This window comes from Spinacia oleracea, chromosome 6 (genome assembly GCF_020520425.1).
Source record: "Spinacia oleracea cultivar Varoflay chromosome 6, BTI_SOV_V1, whole genome shotgun sequence".
NCBI lineage: Eukaryota > Viridiplantae > Streptophyta > Magnoliopsida > Caryophyllales > Amaranthaceae > Spinacia > Spinacia oleracea.
Window position 1 is genome coordinate 119,027,055 of NC_079492.1, and position 22,098 is coordinate 119,049,152.

The 22,098-nt window shown below is 37.2% G+C and overlaps 3 protein-coding genes across 3 annotated transcripts; 2 read left to right on the forward strand and 1 right to left on the reverse strand.

The window, feature by feature from the left end:
- Positions 1-1,614: 1,614 nt before the first annotated feature.
- On the reverse strand, positions 1,615-3,426 carry LOC110792624 (uncharacterized). Its single transcript, XM_021997445.1, has one exon. The coding sequence runs from the start codon at positions 3,424-3,426 to the stop codon at positions 1,615-1,617; it is 1,812 nt and encodes a 603-aa protein (XP_021853137.1).
- A 9,409-nt stretch (positions 3,427-12,835) lies between these two features.
- LOC110792625 (uncharacterized) lies at positions 12,836-17,597 on the forward strand. Its single transcript, XM_021997446.2, has 5 exons — positions 12,836-15,216; positions 15,326-15,617; positions 15,881-16,371; positions 17,015-17,124; positions 17,461-17,597. Exons 1-5 carry the CDS (start codon positions 12,836-12,838, stop codon positions 17,595-17,597), a joined length of 3,411 nt encoding a protein of 1,136 aa, XP_021853138.2.
- Positions 17,598-17,810: 213 nt separating this feature from the next.
- LOC130463534 (uncharacterized) lies at positions 17,811-18,916 on the forward strand. Its single transcript, XM_056832692.1, has 2 exons — positions 17,811-18,489; positions 18,712-18,916. The coding sequence occupies exons 1-2, from the start codon at positions 17,811-17,813 to the stop codon at positions 18,729-18,731; spliced, it is 699 nt and encodes a 232-aa protein (XP_056688670.1). The 3' UTR covers positions 18,732-18,916.
- Positions 18,917-22,098: the final 3,182 nt, after the last annotated feature.

The following is a 22,098-nucleotide window of genomic DNA, read 5'->3' on the forward strand; positions in this document are numbered from 1 at the left end:
GTTGGGATCTGGTCGTAGTTCCACGTCCGAGATCACTGATTATTTGGTCAAGTGGATGTGAGCTTTGATGTTTCCAAGGTCTGGGTTGAAAGGGTGTAGTTGTTTCTTCAACAGGCTGATCGACTTGTTCATTTGTCTCTGTACCATCTTCGGCCTGTACTGGTTCCTCTTCAACTATGTTATCTTCAGATGTTTCTTCAACTTGAGTTCGTTCTTCTAATTGAGAATTTTTTCTTATCTCTTCGTCTTTTGTTTCTCTAGTAAGTCCTAGTTCGAAGTTTCCATCAGAAGTTGTACCTGCAACAGAGTTTTGGGAGTCAGTTTCATCAAATATAATATGTATGCTTTCTTCCATGCACATGGTCCTTTTGTTGAATACTCTATAAGCTTTGCTGTTTGAGGCATATCCTAGGAATATTGCTTCATCACTTCGTGCATCAAATTTTCCCAGTTGATCCTTTCCATTGTTGTGAACGAAACACTTGCATCCAAAGATTCTGAGATGTGTTATAGAGGGTTTTCTTCCTTTGTACAGTTCATATGGAGTTTTGTTTTTGATGGCTCTAATTAACACTCGATTGAACACATAGCATGCTGTATTTAGAGCTTCGGCCCAGAAACTTTTTGGAAGTCCACTAGCAATCAACATCGTCCTTGTCATGTCTTCAAGAGTTCGGTTCTTTCTTTCTACAACACCGTTTTGTTGAGGTGTTCTGGGAGCAGAGAAGTTGTGATCTATTCCTGAACCTTTACATAGATCATCAAATCTTTTATTTTGAAATTCTGTACCATGATCTGATCTGATGTGGACCAGTTTATGACTGCTTTGTCGTTGAACCTTCGTGGCGAAAGCCAAGAATTCTTCAAACGTTTCTTCCTTGTTGGCTAGGAAGATCACCCATGTATATCTTGAGAAATCGTCTACAAATTACGAGTACATACTTCTTTCCACTTCTACTTTGAGTCCTCATTGGTCCACACAAATCCATGTGGATCAGCTCCAGTGGTCTTGTTGTACTGATTACTCCCTTTGACTTAAAGGACGTTCTTACTTGCTTTCCTTTGATACAGGCATCACAGACTGATGGTTTTGCAAACTTTGTATTTGGAAGACCTGTGACTAAATTTTTCGAATTTAATTTGTTCATTAGAGAAAAACTAGCATGACCAAACCTTTTGTGCCATAACAAAGGATCATCTTCAATAACACTGAGACAGGTCAGATTGGAGTGAGGAACTGAGTTGAGGTTAACCACATATGTGTTCCCTTTCCTCTGTCCGTCTAAGATCACTGTCTCGGTGTTACTATTGATGATTAGACATTTGTTTGAGAAGAATTTTGCATAGTTTCCTTTGTCACAGAATTGAGAAATGCTTAGTAAACTGTGCCCTAGTCCTTCAACTAAAAACACGTTATCGATGGAGTGAGACTTTGACTTACCGACCTTACCAATGCCAATGATGTTACCTTTCTTATTATCGCCAAAAGTCACAGTTCCACCTTCGTAGGTCGTAAGTGAGAGAAATCTATTTCTGTCTCCCGTCATGTGCTTGGAACAACCGCTATCTAGGTACCATGTGTTGTTCCCCCTCACTTCGACCTGCATGAAGATTTTAGTTAGAGTTTTTAGGAACCCAGCATAGCTTGGGTTCCTTACTTGGAATCAAATCACTTTTCTTTACCCATTTAGTCTTGGTGAATTCGATGTTCTTTTCCAAGCACCTTTGGTTTTTAGGGCAGGAGACTCTATAATGACCGATTAGACCACAGAAGGTGCATACTATGTCACTGTATAGATCTACTCTGGTTTTTCTAGGATGGTGCTTTTTGTGGTTAAAACCTAAACCTTCTGTGCGTTTGGTTCTAGCTTCTTCTATCCATTTTGGTGTTACCTCTATTCTGTGTCTGGTCTTTTTAGCCAATTCACTTTCTAGGTGGGTCTTTTCTTGGTGAATTTTGACTAGTTCTAACTGAGCTTTTTCTAGTTCAGTTTTATAGAGGTTCTTGGTTTTGGCTATTTCTAGGTCAATCAGATCTTGTTTTAGCCAGGAGTTCTCATTGCGTAAGGCTTCACACATTTCTTTTATATGAAGGTTCTGATCAAAGTGTTTAAAGAAGCGATTGTCAATATCTAAGTTTGAGTTTTTGGTCCATTCTAACTCCTCTGTGAGTTTATTGACAGTGTCTTGGTGTTTTTTGTCTGAGTCTAGTTTTTCTTTTAGGAGATCCTCATAGTCACTAGTGAGACATGAAAGTAAGTCAAACAATTCTACTTTAGACATGGATTCAAGTCTACTTTTAATATGAACAAGACTTGCATGGAATTTGTCAGATTCTGAGTCTGATTCGTCTTCTTCATGTTCAGCTACAAGACACAGGTGAGCAATTTCTTCGTTGGGCTGTTCCTGTTCCTCATCTGAAGAAGTGTCTCCCCATGCAGCAACCATGCCTTTTCTTACCTCAGTTTTGGAAAAGGAGTTCCTGTTGTCTTTGAATCTGTCTTTGGCTGTTTCCTTTCCTTTTCCTCGTTCTTGATCCCATAGGGGACATTCCCTAATGCGATGTTCCAAGTTTCCACACTTATGGCATCCAGTGTCGGTTTTAGAGAACTTTCGATTTGGTTTACTTCTGTGTTCCACATCTTTGTAGTTCCTAAACATTCTTCTGAACCTCCTAGCAAACAGAGCTGTCTCTTCATCTTCTTCAGAGTTTTCATCATTTTCGGTTTTTAGAGCAAGAGCCCTATTTTTGGTATTCTCTGAAGGTCGTGCGTTCAATTGCAGTTCGTGAGTTAGGAGAGATCCAGCCAGTTGTTCCAGGTTAAACTTGGTGAAGTCTTTAGTTTCTTGGAGGGCCGTGACTTTAGCCATCCAGGGATCTTGTGGTAGACTCCTTAGGACCTTCCTGACTTGTTCCTCAGGAGTTATGATTTTGCCAAGAGAATTCAGTTCATTGATAATGTTTGTGAAGCGAGTGATCATATCTTGAATCGTTTCAGATGGCTTCATGGTGAACAGCTCGTATTGGTGCATTAAGAGATCAATCTTTGATCTCTTAACTTCGTTTGTTCCTTCATGAGTGACCTGAAGCAGATCCCAAATCTGCTTCGCGTTCTTGCAGCCCATTACTCTGTTGTGTTCGTTTGGACCTAGTCCACAATGAAGGATTTTGATAGCCATGGCATTGAGTTCAAGCTTTTCATAGTCGGCTTTGTCAAATTCAGCAACAGGCTTGGGAACAGTTTCCCCAGAGGTATTCAGCTTGGTGACTTGGAAGTCTCCTACTTCAATCACTCTCCATACTTGATAGTTTTCAGCCTTAATGAAAATCTCCATCCTGTTTTTCCAGTAGGAATAGTATTTGCCACTAAACATTGGAGGTCGTTGTGTTGAGTATCTCTCTTCTAGTTTCTCCGTAGTGTTCATAGCTTCAGAATCGTTTTTCCCGTCAGCGTTACCTGCAGTTTTACAGAGTTCCTCAAGAGGGGGGGTGAATTGATATTTTACGTATTTATAAAAATTAAACTACTAGGAACAGAAACAGTAAAATATGCAAGCAAGATTTAGCGTGGAAAACTCTCTAGGCCCAATAGAGAGGAAAAAACCACGGCCCCTTTGGGGACTTAAACACATTCACTAATTAGGCAAAACAACTCAGTTTCTTTACAAGCCTAATCTACTCGGGCCACAATCTGCCAATCGCCTCTGATTGCAGATGACTAGGAACAACCCTCTTTGTTCCTTCCCTTATGGAAACAGTCCCTCAACTGCTTCTACTCACAGATCTCTCGTGAGATCTTCTCTCTTGCTCAAGTAAGCCTGACTTAGGCTTATCATACAATAACTCAACACTTTAATTAAACGAATAGATATTAATCAACTACTAACAGACGATATAAGACCAAGTAACAAATACTGCTCTATATGGGAACAGGAACAGACTTCTTTAAAGATTAAGACTTTAAGGGTGATACCTGAAAGCTTCCGGTTGATGTAAATAAGTCTGATAAAAAGTTTCGCAAAGAACTTAGGTTGTATTTATAAGAATCTAAGTGTTTACCCTAGATTCAAATCCAACACATTTTAGGACTCTTTTTAATAGATAGATTTTCGCAAATACTACTTCAAACGCGTTTTGGAAAAATCAATCTTTTCGTATTTGAGAGTTATATGTCAACTCAAATTCAAGAGTATAACTTCAAACAGAATTGTAAAATCAGTTTAAAACTTTTGACGTTTATCTTTTGTAAAATTAAAACTGATTTATTTCGTTTCACAATATAACTAGGACTCTACGAAATACTCTGTTCCCATACTAAGCTTGTACTAAATTACGCTGGTCTTATACCTTTCGACACTTATAGGATTTGCTTGTCTTGATCCTTGATTTAATCTTGCCACACACTTTGAACTTGATTTCTTCATAGCTCCCTAGCTTGCTTCGGTTATGCATTTGTTTTTCCTAGGTATTAACCTGTTCCTGTCATTCTTCAAACGAACCATTAGTAGAAGGTAAGCTTGTCATCATCAAAACCAGGAATCAACCGAAATCAATCCCACCAGTCTCTTTTATGTTCAGAACATGGGCAACTTCCTTGTCACTGAATGTTAAACTGATTTGATTGTTTAAGTCAAAACAGGAAACTTTGTTGACTTCGTTGCATTGTAAGAGTCACACATAGCCCTCAAGAAGACATTTGATTTTTCTTTTGTTCTATCTTTCCGCAAGAAAGGCTCGAAAACAGAATTACAAAGCAACTCCATGTAAGTATTTAGGGTTTAGGAATTTGAATGTATGAATTTCTCAATACAAGGAGTTTTTTTTCTAATTCTGTTTTCGAGCCTCTCTTGTGGGTAGAGAGAACAAAAGAAAAGCCAAATGTCTTCTTGAGGGCTATGTGTGACTCTTACAATGAAACGAAGTCAACAAAGTTTCTTGTTTTCTACTTGAACAATCAAATCTGTTTAACATTTTGTGACAAGGAAGTTGCCCATGTTCTGAACATAAAAAAGAGTGGTGGGATCGAAACCCCAACAAATACTTAAACTTTTATCGAATCTTCGGCGGCAGATATAGGTAACAGGGGTTCAATTTCCACTAGTTGGGAGGAGTATTTCGGTGGTGTTTGGGGCTCACTAGTATCTTGGTGAACAACCGGACGTCGGAGAGCCTAGTGGGTGGAAGATGAAAACGGTAGGTGGGTGGAAGATATTATGAAAAAGGTAGGTGGTTGTTGGAGGTTGAAGATGACGGAGAAAGGTGATGGGAATTTTTTTTTCACATTGAACTGGGGGGATTTAAAAGAGGGGATAACCAAATGGACGTGGTTGCACTTAGGGGTGAGCAAAAGTAACGGGTAACCGGTACCGGATTCGAAACTGGTAAGGAACCGCTGGGATGGTTAATTTTTTTTTTATTATTGCACGTTTTTTTTAACAAATTGGAGTTAATATTTGTAAATTCTTCTGATATGATAATAATGTTGATATGAAAATTTAGGTTAATGTTGTATGTTTGTCTCTGAATATTAAGATGTTTGTTTTCAGGGTATTGATCCGTGTGTAATGCATAATGATATCTCCTTCAATGCACTGTCGCGATTTCCTACTAATTTATTGACCCCACTGAAGTTGGTCTTAAAAGGGTGGCAACACGTAATTGCAGATCCAGATTTCATGCGCTTGTAGATGAAGATGGCATAACCAGTTTTGATATCAGGATAATTCTTCCAAGAAACGAATTTGGACTGTGAAATTGATATTGACAATCTTAGTTACATTCCCATTAGAGCGCAGGAAAGAAAATTTTATCGGGATGTCCTCGAGTTTTTTTCCTGAGAAGGTCACTATTTTTTTATCAAGCAATGGTCTAATTTGTTGTAGGAGTTGTATCCTTTCTCCCAACCCATTAATTTACATATGCAATCTTGTGAGTAAGAAGTGGATGAATGTCAAATGGGATAAAATCGACAGTGAAGATTACATTTCTTTCTCCTTCGAACCGTATTCCACTTCCATGTGTATTCCGAGAACATATTACAAACTAGTGATGGTGTCTGAAGTGAATGCGCATACTCCTGGTAAGGAAGAGTTCTACTTCACCTTTGAGATATACAATTGGGAGAAAATATTGTGGTTTAAATCAAAGGAAGTTTGTCACTGTAAATATTCTTTGTGCACTAACCAAAAGGTTTTGGTTAAGGGTGTCTTATACAGGCTGACAGACGGTCGTACACTTGTCATGTTCGATATTGCAAAGGAGCTCTCTTTCCTGATTAATCTCTCAATTCCTAGTTTCTCTAAGATTTGTCTTGGAGAATCTAATGGTGAGTTGCATTGTGTACATATATCAATGGATGACATTTTTATTTGGGCCCTTGAGGACTGTTTATGCTCCTTATGGGATTTCAAATCCTACATATCCTAGGAGGTGATGAAGCAAGAGAATCCACAATATTTGTTGCTAATATATTGGCCCAACTGAAGTTGGTCTCAAAAGGGTGGCAACATGTAATTGCAGATCCAGATTTCATGCACTTGCAGATGAAGATGGCAAAACCAGTTTCGATATCAGGATAGTGAAATTGATAGTGACAAGAATAGTTACATTCCCATTAGAGCCCATGAAACCAAAAAATTTCGGATTGTCCTCGAGTTTTTTCCTGAGAAAGTAATAATTTTGTGATCAAGCAATGGTCTACTTTGTTGTAGGAGTTGTATCCCTTCTCCTGACCCATTAATTTACATATGAAATCTTGTGAGTAAGAAGTGGATGAATGTAAAATGGGATAGAATCGATAGTGAAGATTACATTTCTTACTCCTTCGAACCGTATTCCACTTCCATGTTGAATCTGGGAACATATTACAAACTAGTAAGGGTGTTTGAAGTGAATGTGCATACTCCCGGTAAGGAAGAGTTCTACTTCACCTTTGAGATATACAATTGGGAGAAAAGGTTGTGGGTTAAATCAAAGTAAGTGTGTCATTGTAAGTATTCTTTGTGCACTAACCAAAATGTTTTGGTTAAGGGTGTCTTATACTGGCTGACAGAATGTCGTACACTTGTCATGTTCGATATTGCAAATGAGCTCTCTTTCTTGATTAATCTCCCAATTCCTAGTTTCTCTAAGATCTGTCTTGGAGAATCTAATGGTGAGTTGCATTGTGTACAGATATCAATGGATGTAATTTTTATTTGGGCCCCCGAGGACGGTTTCTGCTCCTTATGGGATTTCAATTCCTACATATCCTGGGAGGTGATGGAGCAAGAGAATCCACAATGTTTATACAATTTGGTAGAAATATTTTAGACATCTAACAATGTTCCATGGATGGTACTTTTGGATTACAAAAATGGTAAGCTATTTTTAAGGGTCTTCAATTCAACTTACTCTTTTGACATTCAGAAGAGAACGATGCATTTTCTGTGCAAAATGTTAGATCTTGGTCTTGACGCTGACGTAACAGTAATTCCATATTATGTCACTATGGCAGCAGTGGCTCATTCGTAGATGGTTTCTCTTCCCCTTTTGTTTTCTTTTGCATATATGCATGCATGAAAATATGATATTCTTCCTCCATTAACCTTGGGATACACAAAAGGCTTATGACACAGTGGATTGGTCTTTCCTAAAAGAAATGTTGGTTGCACTGGAATTCCCTGAGCATTTTGTGAATTTAGTAATGGAGTGTGTCACCACACCAATGTTTTCACTCATGATCAATGGATCCATGCATGGGTTTTTTAAATCTCAGAGGGGTTTGAGACAAGGGGATCCTCTTTCTCCCTTACTCTTTGTTATCTGCATGGAGTATCTATCAAGGATTTTGCATAAAATGAGTAGTTTGACTCAGTTCCAGTACCATCCAAGATGTAAAGATACAAAGCTCACTCATTTGTGTTTTGCTGATGACCTGATTTTGTGCTGTAAAGGTGAATTTCCATTCATCTATCTTATCTTACAAGCCTTCAAATTGTTCTCTGATTCCTCTGGTTTGAAAGCTAATATTCAGAAGTCTTCCATCTTTTTCCATGGCATGGTGGAAAGTGAAGTACAAAGAGTAGTTGAGACTCCTGGTTTCACTAGAAGCAGCTTGCCTTTTAAATATTTAGGTGTTCCCATTTGTTCAAAAAGAATTTCTACTGCTCAGTGTGGGGTGTTGGTTGACAAGATGACCAGCAGAGTTAAGCTATGGAGTTCCAGAAATCTATCCTATACAGCTAGAATGCAGTTGGTCAATTCTGTGCTTCTTATTCTTCACATGTATTGGGCTCAGATCTTTGTTCTTCCTAAGAGTGTGCTGCAGAGTATTGTTAAAATTTGCAGAGAATTCCTTTGGAGTGGTCACGCTTTTAGCCATAAGCCATGCAATATCTCTTGGGATAGTATCTGTTGTGATAAGAAAGCAGGTGGATTAGGCTTCAGAGATGTGTTTTTGTGGAATGTTGCCAATTTAGGCAAATATGTTTGGGCTCTGGTGACTAAGCAGGATAATGTGTGGATTAAATGGATCACTTCAGTGTATTTAAAGAATGGGGAATGGTGGGATTACCAACCTAGCAGCTCTGCTAGTTGGTATTGGAAGCAGATTTGCAATACAAAGGAAAAATTGAAGTCAGTGTATTCTAAAGCTGATTTGGAAGCAATGCCTCATTATTCAGTGAAGCAAGTGTATCAAAATCTAGTTGGAGATAGACCTAAGGTGCATTGGGATAAACTTGTGTGGATTAGGCTCAGTACTCCCAAACACAGATTTATTGCTTGGTTGGCAATCCAATCCAGACTGCAACAGCTAAGTTAGCTAGTATTGGCATCAGCACTACCTCTAGCTGTCTCATTTGTGGCCAAGGTGATGAAACTCATCAACATCTGTTTTTTGAGTGTTCTTATAGCAGGCAATGCCTGACTGAGTTGAAAACATGGCTGGGTATTAGAATTGCAGCAACTGATCTCCACCTTCTATACAGATCCATCAGACATGGCAGAAGCTCTAAGTTTAGAAAGCAAGTTTATCTTGCTGCTATTGTAGCAGTGGTATATCTCATCTGGAAATGCAGGAATTCAGTTTTTTGGGATTGCTGTATCCCTACTGTCAAGAGTACTATAGGTGCTTTGAAGCAAGCAGTGAGAAGTAGAATTCAGGTTGTTATGCCTAAGTATGTGAATAGGAAAGATTGTAATTGGTTTGTGAACTTGTAATCTGTGTATGCCTAGTTGTTTTGGTTGCTTCTTGGTTGAGATGGTCCAACCTAGTTGGTTTGTCTCTCTTGAAGTGATCTTAGGTTGTACTTGACTGTTTTTGAACTATATTATTATTCTCACTTGCTTAGCAAAAAAAAAAACAAAAAAAATGATATTACTGGATTATTGCTACCGTCTTTTTGTTACCCTCCTGTTAGTTAATTATATTTCTATCATCTTTTTGTTACAGAACATATATTTTTGGAGTTATTTTATTACATTTTGTAAGTATTTTTTTACTTTTTTTGATTGTGATCTGCTCTAATTTTAACAAAAATACATTTATTAATCCAAAAATATAAGTCCAAATAATACTTAATTCACAAGTTATTTTTTACTCCAAAAATATAAGTCCAAATAATAATAACTCCAAAAATGTAGGTCTAAATAATAGCAACACCAAAAGGACATTTATTACTCCAAAAATGTAAGTCCAAATAAATACTAACTCCAAAAATACATTTATTACTCCTTAAATCTAAGTCCAAGTTATACTAACACCAAAAATACATTTATTACTCCATCTTTTTTGGAGTTGGTATTTCTTACTCCAAAATGAAGTTCACCCTAACTGTTACAAATAAAAAAAATCAGATATCCAAAAAATCTGATATTTCAACTGCAGCTCGAAGGACGTCATAAGGAACCCACATTGCCTTAGATGGTGTCTTTCAAAGGGGGGAATTGAGCCTGCACCTCCCTCACCCTTAGCAGTAAGGTCTCCTCCGATGGGAGACGCTTTAAAGTGGAACGTAGATGCCTCCTATCATCCTTCTCTTAAGAAATCAGCCATTAGAGGGGTTTTCTCACAAGGGAAGTTTATGTGCATGTTTTCCTCTCCCTTACCTTCCATGGAGATAAATTTGGCTGAGGTATATGCAATCCATAGAGCAGTCAAGATACCGCAAAGCTGCAGCAACATACCTTATCATCAACTGATAATAGAATCTGACTCCGCAAACGCAGTAAAATGGTGTTGCGCAATGGATGGAGGTCCTTGGAATATTCATTTCATTCTGAACTACATTCGTAACTCCGCAGAGGCTAAAAACATGGCGATCACTCATAAGGGAAGGGCCTCAAACACAGTTGCAAATTGCCTGGCTAAGCAAGGGCTTAGCAGAGCTGATGATTTCATTGCATGGCACTACTACAAAACATCATGTTTGTAGACGCCATGGCTTCGACGCTAAGGGGGTTGCGTTGGGCCGCGTATTTTTTTCCGTGTTTTGTCGACGCCAAAACGCGTCGAAGGATCTGACGACACCATTTTGTCGACGCCCAAACGCGTCGAAGAAATCAACGACGCCGTTTTGTGGACGCCTTATGTTGTCTAAACTTCGGAAGACACCTTATGGCGTCGCCAATACACGTGCCTTGCACATGGTACCCTGAGTTGAAAGAAAGATTTACGCGCTTGATATTTTGTGAAAATTTAAATTAAGCGCTTCCCATTAAAAATTAATTATTCTGAGCGCTAAAAGCCCAAAACCACGTACTAGCTAACCGCCTGTTCCATCGCAAAAACCCTAATTAATTATCTAAAACTCCCGAATTAAAGAACTTCTCCAACGTACGCGCAAATGCGATTATCTCACTCATCTTCGCCATTGATATTCGATCTGCAGGTTTGTCTACGTTTTTCTATTTCTCTGCAAATTATTTTCTTGTTCTTTTTCTTATTTATCTGAATTTCGTTTCTTCTTCTTCCTTTCATCATCCTAACAAGTCGCAGTGGGAAAAATCCGACTGAATTTTCTTCTTGTGCTGAAACTTCGAAGGTATACGGCTCAATTTGGTGCAAAATTTTCGAGGTATTCATTGCACATGTTCTCTTTTCTCCATTGAATCCAATCCTTGCAATTCTCAATTTGATATTTTCAGTTTGATGTTATGTTAATTGTAGAATCCTGTAAATTAGGTAAAACGTGAGAATTATATTGCAAACATTATTAATTGTTGCTCTTTTATGGTTTTTTTTCGCAATTTGGGTTTTCATTCTGAATTGTGTATTGTGTGGATTCAGAGGTCTGAAATTTACAGATGTGACCCCTGTAAGTTCATCTCATGAAGAACAAAAACATGCTTATTACCAACAATACTTTACATGAATGAAATATTAGCTCTGGCTTATCTGGATGCCTTCATCTGCTTGTGCTGTCATCCTGCATGAATTATACTAACATAATACTCAGTATGTATCTGAAACTTATATTTTGCGGTAGACATAGACACGTCATTAGATCACGAGATGTTCTCTTTATTCTGGTTGGGCTACTCGGTCTACTCCTATAGTCTTTTGCAAAAAGTTTTTCTTAGCCGTGATACAAGTTTCATTACAAATGTAGGTACCTTTAATTTACTGGGGATTGGTGCTCGGCACTGTACTTATGCATATATGTATCAAATTTCAGGGTTGTGTCAGCTTTGCATGTGTTCTGAGGGGTGAGGTGGTGGTTAGAGGTGTTTGTAGTTTCATTCTTGAGCGTGCCTGTGGCTCTGTCTATTGTATAAATCAGAAACTGTGTTTGGTTTTCACCAAATGTTGTAAGATCTTTTGCATTTTCTTTTTGCAGGTTTTTATAGTAGCTTTGTGTGTTTCGAAAAGAATAACGATTCAACTGATCCAAGGTACTGAAAATCACTTTTGTTATCTGTTGCAGATGTATGTGTAGATATGGTGTGCTGTCACTTGCAACTGTTTGTGTTTCTTATTGATCTCAGCTGCTGCTGTGTAAAAAAGTGTATAAGTGTCCCTGATATATCTATTTCAACCAAATCTACCAATGTTATAGTGAGGAATGAATTCGGATTAGACATGTCAATCGCTCTGGTTGGATTACAAGCTTTGGTATTATGGGTAGGTTACATTGGTTTTAGGGGTTGAATATTGCTTAATCTTGAGCTCTTGAGGTTTGACTTATTGGGTCAAAAGAAATATATTTTATTTTAATTTTCAATAGTTATAATAAGTTTAGCTTACAGTACATAGTAATAGAGTAACAATATTTTCTTTTTACCTATTTTGGAGTATATTCTTTCAGTAGTCCATTTAAGCAAAAAAAATCTCTGTGAATTTCCTCAAGGATAAAAACTTACATTCATATTAGATGCTACTGGTCATTATTTTGATAAAAAAAAAAAAACTTGGTATGGTTAAATACTTAAATTTTGCATGACATATCACGTAGAGAGATAATCAAATAGCCAAACTACAAATTTTAAGTTCAATCATAAATTCGTTATGCAACAAAATCACACAACTAATGAAAATAATGATTTCATGTAAAATGTATTGCAATAGTAAGATTACATTGAAGCCACACACATGTTAGCAATTTGAGAAGTCTTGGCAACCTTGTAAACATTACACCGAGAGAAAAACCCGGCAACAAATTATATATAACCAATTGTCCATTTGGGTTGGATATCACTGGATTTGTGCCCCGGTGTAAGTCGAACCAAAGTATAGGAGTCTGTTGAAAGGTTTATAGGATTTATTGCGAGCTTACTAACTTCCAACAATATAATCCGGTTGAAAGGTTTTTTTTCCCTACAAGGGTCCTTTTTTATTATGTTTTTTTTGTAGACATGGATACTAGTTGGATTGACTTACGAAAAGGGGATGCCGATTATTATAATGGTTGCATGAAATTTTTAGAGGTTGCTAAGGAGACTCTTTTAGAGGGAATGACTCGATGCCCATGTAATAAATGCAAGTTGAATAACTCATATCCCTTAGAAGAGGTAGGAGGACACATTTTATTTTACGGTTTTTTTAAGAACTATAGACAATGGGTTTTCCATTGTAAAGATGAAGAGAGTAATACCATAGAGATCCCTAGTGATCAAGCAAAGGTAGTAAGTCGAGATGATATTGATGGGTTACTAGGAGCAGCTTTCAGGGTTGACAATAGTGCACAAACCACCAACGAACCCCAAGACCCATCATTAAGTGAAGCAAATTTTGAAGATGAAGATTCGTATAACATGTACGAAGAGCTAAATTTTGATTGTGAGGAAGATGATGAATTTCCATCAACCAACACCAATGAGGAAGAAGCGAAGTATAAACGATTAAGGGAAGCTTCTGGTGAGGGTTTATACGAGGGGTGTACAACTTTCTCAAAGTTGCCGTTTCTATTGCACTTGTTTCACCTGAAGTGTATGTTCCATTGGTCTGCCGCATCATTTAATAAGTTGCTTGAACTTCTATTAGACGCATTTCCTAATATTAAGGAGTTTCCTTCGTCGTATTATGAAGGCATGAAGATAATGAAGGATTTGGGTTTGGGTTACGAGAAAATCCATGCATGTCCAAATGATTGCATGTTATATTGGGGCGAATTTGCAGAAAAAAGTGAGTGTCATATCTGTCACACATCAAGGTGGAAAAATGTGAAAGAAAATGAGGGCGATATAACTGAGAATGTTAAAGAAACACGTAAGAAGGGCGTTCCAGCTAAAGTAATGCGGTATTTTCCTCTCATCCCTAGACTAAAGAGGCTTTACATGTCTTCTAAAACAGCAGAGGACATGAGATGGCATTTTGACCGCAAGGATGAAAAGATCATAAGTCACCCAGCAGATGGTGAAGCTTGGAAAAAATTTGATCAAAAATATGAGGAATTCGCCAAAGACCCTCGTAGTGTTAGATTGGGTCTAGCAAGTGATGGTTTTAATCCATATCGTTTGATGAATATTAGTTACAGTACATGGCCAGTGATCCTGATTCCTTATAATTTGCCACCATGGCTTTGTATGAAGTCAACGTCATTCATTTTGTCTTTGATCATTCCTGGTAAGTTTGGTCCTGGTATGGATATTGATGTGTATTTGCAACCACTAATCCATGAGTTAAAATTGTTGTGGGAAGGTGTAGATGCCTTTGATGCTCATAGTGGAAAAAGTTTTAAAATGCGAGCAGCCTTACTCTCCACTGTAAATGACTTTCCGGCATATGCTATGTTGTCGGGTTGGAGTACGAGAGGTTATAAAGCTTGCCCTTCTTGTGTTGATTCTGGTTGTGCGTATAGTTTTGGTGGTAAAATTGTCTACTCTGGAGCTCGAAAATGGTTACCAATTGATCATCCTTATCATTTGCAAGCAAACTTATTCGATGGGAAAGAGGAATATGGTCTTGCTCCGGTTCCCCCAAGCGGGACAGAAGTTTTGAAGCAACAAGAAAAAGTTAAGTATGTTTATGGAAAGTCAAAAAATGTTCCTAAAAAAAGAGGGAGACAAGAAGATGATGAAATTGATGACGATGTTGATGATGAACAAGATGACGTTGTTCTGTGGAAAAAGAAAAGTATACTTTTTGAATTAGAATATTGGGAACATAATCCTCTTAGACATAATCTAGATGTTATGCACATTGAGAAGAATGTATGTGACAATTTCCTAGGAACACTTTTAGGTATGGAGAAGAGTAGAGATGATAAGAATGCTAGATTGGCCCTTAAAGAACGGAACATAAAATCTCATCTTTGGCCCGAATCTCATCCAAATCGTGCTAAGGACTATTTGCCTCCGGCTTCATACACCATGTCTAAAGAAGAGAAAGAACGATTTTTGAATGTCCTACAAAAACTTAAAGTTCTTGATGGATATGGATCTAATTTGCAAAGGTGTGTGAATTTGAAGCAGCGTAAACTTATTAATCTGAAAAGCCACGACAATCATGTCCTCATGCAGGATATCCTTCCTGTTGCTTTAAGAGCATCAAATGCCACAAAAGTAATTGATTTGCTTGATGAATTGTCGGACTTTTTCAAGAAGATATGTTCAACTGCTATTGAAAGAAGTGAATTAGATAACATTCAGTCGAGGCTTGTGTTGACTCTTTGTAAGATGGAGCAAGAGTTTCTGCCAACATTTTTCACAATCATGGTGCATCTACTAATTCATTTAGTGGATGAGGTCAAACTCGGTGGACCTGTTCATTATAGGTGGATGTATCCCATTGAGAGGTCAATATCTTAAACTTCAACATCTTTTCAATAATTTTTAAATAAGAATACATCAAAAAATATTTGTCTTATTCTTTCACGTTCACAATCTCTTTCATTATATTTCAAGGTACTTAGCCTTTTTGAAATCTCATGTAAGTAATAAAGCGCAACCAGAAGGATCCATAGCAGAAGGGTACCTTTTATGGGAGACAATTGCATTTTGTTCGAGATATCTAGAAAGTGTTGAGACCATATTCAACAGATCGAAGAGGAATGAAGATGGTATTCCAAACATCAATAACTATTTATACTACTCTGGTGGTCGTGTAGTTGGGATGAAAGAAAATGTCCGTCTTGGTGACAATAGTTTAAAGCAAGCACATCGCTATGTTTTGCTTCATTCAGATGAGATGAAACCGGTGCTTGAGTAAGTACCTTTATGAATTATTTTCTTGAGAGTATTAATACTTACAATGTTAATAACTCAATTTTCTCAATCTCTTAAGTGCCTTCATACAACAAAACGACAAGAGAATCAAGTCGGAGGAGGTCAAGAAAATCAGTGGACCATCTATGAATTTCCCGATTGGTTGCATAACCAGGTTATATGCTTCAAAATCTGGAGTTTCCTTCTTTATTTTATACATCAATCTGAGTTTAACTTAGTTTTTTGGAATTATAGGCCAATAACCTAAATGATAGCACGAAAGAAGGAAAATTGAGAAAAGCCTTGGCACGTGGTTTAAGCAATCGCGGGAAAAGGATGAAAAGCATTATTATCAATGGCTATAAATTTGACACGGTGGATCGTGAGCGATCTCGAAAGACTCAAAATTCTGGAATTATGGTAGAAGCTGACGGCCAAGAGTATTATGGAAAGCTTAAAGAAATATTAGAATTTGATTATTATGGTTCTTTCAAGGTTCTAATGTTCCGATGTGATTGGGTTGATGTACAAAGGGGTTTCAAAACATACCCGAGTGGCAGAGTTCGTGTTAATTTCTCGAAGTTGATGCACACTGGTCAAAATTTGAAAGATGATCCATTTATTTTCTCTTCTCAAGCGAAACAAGTTTTTTACATTGAGGATGAGATACAAAAAGGATGGTTTCATGTTATTAAGACTAAGCCTAGGGACTTGTTTGATATACCCGACGACGATGATGATGATGAGTAGCTTCTAGGATAAAAGTGTTTTGTTTTTATTGAATTCTTTATCAAAGTTTATGCGTATTAGAATATAATGATTTTGAATGATTTCTAGCCTTTTTAGCTAAGTTTCATAGTTGTTGATTTGTAATTGTTAAGGATGGTGGAATTACTAAGTTATAATCAGTTATATATAGTTCAGTTGTGTTACTCTAATTTTCTGTCAGGCGAGTTGGAATTGATGGAGTTGAGACTATGCTAGGAATTACCAGAATAATGATTTTAAATTTAAAGTACAATTCAACTGATCTTTTTGTACCTTTCAAAATTTTGAAGTTGAGACTTGTTCCAATCGTGTACTTGCTGCATGATCTTGTCACACTTGAAAAAGAAAAGAAATAAGTATGAATTCCTCACTTGCTGCACTTTTGTAATGCATGATCTTGTCACACTTTTGTAATGCATGATCTTGTCACACTTGAAAAAGTACTTGAAAAACAAAAGAAATAAGTACGAATTAGTTTGTTATGTGCAGATTAGTTTGTTGCAGTGTGTACAGTCTGTTCTGTGCAGTTCTGTGCAGTTTAGTTGTGCAGTGTGTGCAGTCTGTTCTGTGCAGTTCTGTGCAGATTAGTTTGTTGTAGTGTGTGCAGTCTGTTCTGTGCAGTTATGTGCAGTGTGTGCAGTCTGTTCTGTGCAGTGTGTGCAGTCTGTTCTGTGCAGTTCTGTGCAGTTTAGTTGTGCAGTGTGTGCAGTCTGTTCTGTGCAGTGTGTGCAGTCTGTTCTGTGCAGTGTGTGCAGTCTGTTCTGTGCAGATTAGTTTGTTGCATATTTGTATATGTATTGGATGCCAGAAAATTCTTAAACAGGAGATTTAAATCCAACTCTTCTTGATAGACTGTAGTTGTGTTAATAGGACAAGAAAGACAAAGCTTGAAGATTGCGTTTAATCTATTATATGAAATTTTATTCAAGAGAGGTTCGTATTGCTAATACTTGGCAGAAGTTTAAAATGGATATTTAAATCCAACTCTTGAAAGACTGGTTGTGTTAATAAGACAAGAAATATGGACAGATATTAAAGATTGTGTTTTGTGCTCCTGTTGTGTGCAGTCTTCTCTGCAGGAAGTCCAGGTGTTGCAGTCAGGTTACAGGGAGTGTGGTTTTCGTCTATGCTGTGTGCATTCTTGTGTTGCGTGCCTTTCTTTTTGCGGTTGTGTCTTGCTGCTAATCTAGAATCTGAACTCTGATTGAGTCTTGCTGCTAATGTAGAATCTGAACTCTGATTACATAATATTTAATCTGTAATTCAGTCAGCTCTTTTGCAGTATATTGATTACATTATATTTTAAATTTATTCTGTAATTCATTCACCTCTTTTGCAGTCATATAATATTTATATATTAGAATAATACAGATTACATTTTTTATGTGACTTGTCTTGCAGTGCTATATAGTACGAGATGACTTATCGCAAGAGGGTTAGATCTGCTGCTAAAACAGATGGTACACATGGTCCAGATACCGCACATACCTCATCTTTGAGTGAAGAGGCATCACAACCCACCAAAAAACATGCTACTGAACCACAATTATCTCAAGTTTCTTCTATTACTACTACTGTCAAATTTGGACCATTTTCTCCACAAGGTACACTTACATCAGTGGTTGCACCTCCATGTTCGAGTACTTCAAAAAGTGCATTGCAAACCGAAGACATACTTGGAGCTATATGGAAAAGGCCACCTACTTCCTTACCATCAAGTTCACTTATGGAAGCAACTAAAGATAAATTCCTACCTAAGCTTTCATCCACAATCTCACCTGAAGTTCCGACTAGTATTCCACCTTCTAATACATCAAAATCACAAAAACACCCTTCTACTTCCTCTGGTCATGTCCCACCTCATATCTCGCCTGTTAGTCATATCTCACCTAATATGCCACCCAATATGCCACCTATTATCCCACCTTCTACTCATATTAAACCATCCTCAAGAGCTTCTCAGAACAATCAACAACAAAACAATAATGAAAAACCAAAAGAGAACTCAACAAAATCGAAGTCCCTAAGGGTGAAGTCATATCCGGATTGGCCTGTAGATATAGATTTTGATGACAAGGAGGAGGTTTTGACCATTGGTAAGTTAGTGCATATAGGATTGTTCAGTTGTAAAAAGTTGCCGGCCAATATAAATCAACTAGAAAGCTATTGCATAAAGCAATCTTATGTTATGTTCTGTTCTATATCTGTTCTGTTTTCCCCTTCTGTCCAAATTGTAGAGTTGCTGAATATATACGTCTTCTTGTTCTCGTAATCTTATGTATAATGTATATATGTTCACTTATTCTTTTTTTATGCAGATGCGAAGCGTAATGCGTAATGTTAAACTGGTGAGTGGTTCTATTCAAACAATCGACGTCTGGAGTAACAACGGCGTCAAATACTATGTTGAATTCAATGATCTTTACCAACCGCTTAGGAAAGGTGGCCAAATGTTGGTCAGATTCATCGGTAGTATTGCAAAGGTAGAGGAATACTGTCCACTTAGAGAAGGGGAGTGGCCTGATATCGATGCAGATGTAAAAGCTAAGATGATAGAACAGATAAAAGTAAGTTCAAGTCTTTATTCCCGTTTCTAGAAGTTTATTTTATTTTGCCTCACGAGTGCATAGTACTTAGTATGTTTTATTCTTTTCGCTTCAGTCAGTTTTATAAATAATATACAATGAACTAGGAACAAAGCAATCTGATTTTAGTAAATATGATTTATATGAAATCCTTTTTGTCTTCAAAGCATGTCTTGTTTTCCTGATGTTAGTAAATGCTTTTCCTGAAGGATCGCTTTGTTATTCCTGATCATCCGGAATATAACAAACAAATCCTAAAGCGGGCCAATAAAAGTTGGACGCAGTATAAACACTCTCTTAAGAAGACTTACTACAAACCAGATGAGAAAACACTCGCTCAGATGTGCGATGTTGTGCCATGACATGGAATTAGCAGTGCTCAATGGAGAATGTTGGTTAAGTATTGGGCTTCGGATGAAGGGCAAGTAAGTACCATGTTCTTCATTGAACTTTGAGTAATGTTTTTTTTTCTTTCACAAATGACAGTGTAGTAGTTCCCAAGTATAAGTGTTTAGTTCAAGCTCAATCACAGTTAACTCAAATTTTCAAGATTCAATTAATAAATGAAATCTTATATCTGATACTTAATCTGAAAAATCAATACCAATTAGATAACGTATATCACACACCGTAGTAAGATCTAAGAACATAAATGCAATTAGAGGAAGCACTAAGAAGCCATGACTTCACAGAACATACTACACAGAACTGATCTGCACAGACTGCACAGAACGGCTGCACAGACATTTGGAAACGGGTTTGAGTTAGTTTGGTTTTATTGTAGTTCTGGTTTGTAGGAGCTTGGAGGGTAGTAATCGACACTCGTATGATTAGCTCTGTGTTGTTGTTTCTGTTTCAGTCTCAACAAGAATTAGATTGTGATTCTGGATTCTGAAATTTAAGCTGGTAGAGATACCAACATTTGACACTCATGCACGGTAAGTCTTTCCTGTTTCAGTATAAAAAATAAAAAACAAAAAATGGGAGAAAAGTTAATGCAATGCAGACATTATGAATCAGAAGTTCATAAAGTAACCTCTGATGTAGGGGAATGGGATAGCTCCATGCATGTCAGAAGCTTAAAATACTGGCATGCCTGAAAAAGGATCTACTAATTCCTCTTCAGTAACGATTTTTCCCCAGCAATTCATCAGTTTACACAAAGATCTTTTGTCAAAAAAGTCATACTTACCAATCTTAAAAGGGGGGCTAGCATACTAAGAAGTAAGAACTACAGAGCATATAACTTCAGTTGATTTATTTTCTTTATTAAGCTGAGTGAAACCTGTTTCCGGAATTTATAAAACATATCAGCACATAACAAAGATATGGATCGGCCTCAAGATTAGGATTGCACGGTTCATCTAGCTTAGGATTCTCTTTGAATAATCTGGAAAGTTGCTTAGTTGGGCTTAAACTATAAGTTTGTTTAACATGTTCATTGTTTCTTTTCGAATCAGATTTCGAAATAGAGTAAAAATATTACAGCCAATTCCTTCTAGCCCCAGAGGCCAGATCATGAGCTCTAGCTATCCTATTTCTATCACACCTGACTATCACAACATTATTCATACAACTTGCTGTCTTAAATATGTCACTACATATAGAAGCTACTTCAAAGGAGCAATTAGGATATTTGCGTAGTTCTGTAACCAGATTAATACTATCAGTACACATAGTCACATCCATGAAGCCTCTTCGCTTAGCTTCTATGATTCCTTGCAACATTGCTAAAAACTCGAGCAGCTCCTTCTTCAACTACTCTCCCATCAGCAACTATATTCAAGCCTATTGCCGCTTCAATACTTGATTTCTTATTAATCTTCTTCCATGCGCCATCTATTGTGACTATTACTAGGCAATTACTTGCCCTACCCTTGATGCACACGATATTTTTGTAGAAACTACTGTAAGTTTAAAGATAATGCCAACTGATTTTTTTTTTTTCATCTTCGTCAATTTATTTACCAAAAAGACTTAACTATTTCTTAATATATCTCTTTGAATATGAGTGCAGAAACTTTCAGAATATGGAAAGGCTGCACGGGCCGCTCAAAATCAATTTCATAGATCTGGTTGTAACAGCTATGCGAATCAACAAGCTGATTATGTATGAATCATTACTTCTTTTATTTTATTAACGCTGGTTCAGATTTTCTTTAATACTTCTGACATTACTATTCATATATAGGAAGACGAGCATGGAAAAAAAATGAGCTTATTAGCCCTTTGGATAAAGTCTCATTCCGGCAAGGACGGGACCTTTCTTCCAGGCACATCCACTGAAGATTTTGTGGTATGAGTTCAAATTTAATACATTTATTAAGCTACTTAATTTGATAAACCAGTATGGGATTGCTTCTTAATTTGTTTATGAAATTCATATTATTATCCTAAATTGTTGTGTAGGATGATGCACAGGCTAAGATTGAAATGTTGAAGACTGTAGACCCTACCAAGCCAGAACAAGAACTTGAAAATGCAGCTTTTGAGGACACTATGCATGGTGGAAAGATTCCCGTACGCCCTATAGGGTACGGACTTGGAGTTCGAAAGAGCGACGTTTACGGGGTGCATGGTATGCTAAGGAAGCAAGGGTATGGGAAAGTTCGAGAGAGGAACGTGGTGATGGAAAGTGTGAAAGAAGACGTGTCAACTCTGAGCAAGAAAAATGAAACACTTGAGAAGGAAAATGGAAAGCTGCAAGCCCAAGTTAAAGAGAATAGTTTTCTGCTTAGAACTCTTATTGGACAATTTGCTCAACTTGTAGGTCAAGTTCGTACAGGAACTGCTTCAACAGAATCTCTACGTTTAGCACAAGAAGTCTTGTCCATGTCACACAGTAGGGTAATTATTCTAATTTCTTATCATTTGAACTCTTTTTGCATGTTGTTATATGTTGCTTGGCTAGACCGTTATTTGGATCCTCTGCAGCAGGTCCCTGGATTCGAAACATTCACAAATAATGACATTTCTCCAACTCTTTCTCACGATAATATGCAAGCCTAACTAAATTGCCTCTAACTTGCTATCGCCATATGATTGACATTAGGAAATTTTGTCCATAGTTAATTAGTCTGTTTTGAATCAGTCTTGTATGATATACATTAGGGAAGTGTG

Bases quoted from the DNA above. Each gene is read 5' to 3' on its own strand.
- LOC110792624 (XM_021997445.1), bottom strand. From the start codon at position 3,426: ATGAACACTACGGAGAAACTAGAAGAGAGATACTCAACACAACGACCT.
- LOC110792625 (XM_021997446.2), top strand. From the start codon at position 12,836: ATGGATACTAGTTGGATTGACTTACGAAAAGGGGATGCCGATTATTAT. The intron at 15,217-15,325 runs GTCAATATCTTA...TTATATTTCAAG, and splicing joins TGGATGTATCCCATTGAGAG to GTACTTAGCCTTTTTGAAAT. The intron at 17,125-17,460 runs GTCTGTTCTGTG...TGTTGTGTGCAG, and splicing joins TGTTCTGTGCAGTGTGTGCA to TCTTCTCTGCAGGAAGTCCA.
- LOC130463534 (XM_056832692.1), top strand. From the start codon at position 17,811: ATGACTTATCGCAAGAGGGTTAGATCTGCTGCTAAAACAGATGGTACA. The intron at 18,490-18,711 runs GTAAGTTAGTGC...TTTTTTATGCAG, and splicing joins GGAGGAGGTTTTGACCATTG to ATGCGAAGCGTAATGCGTAA.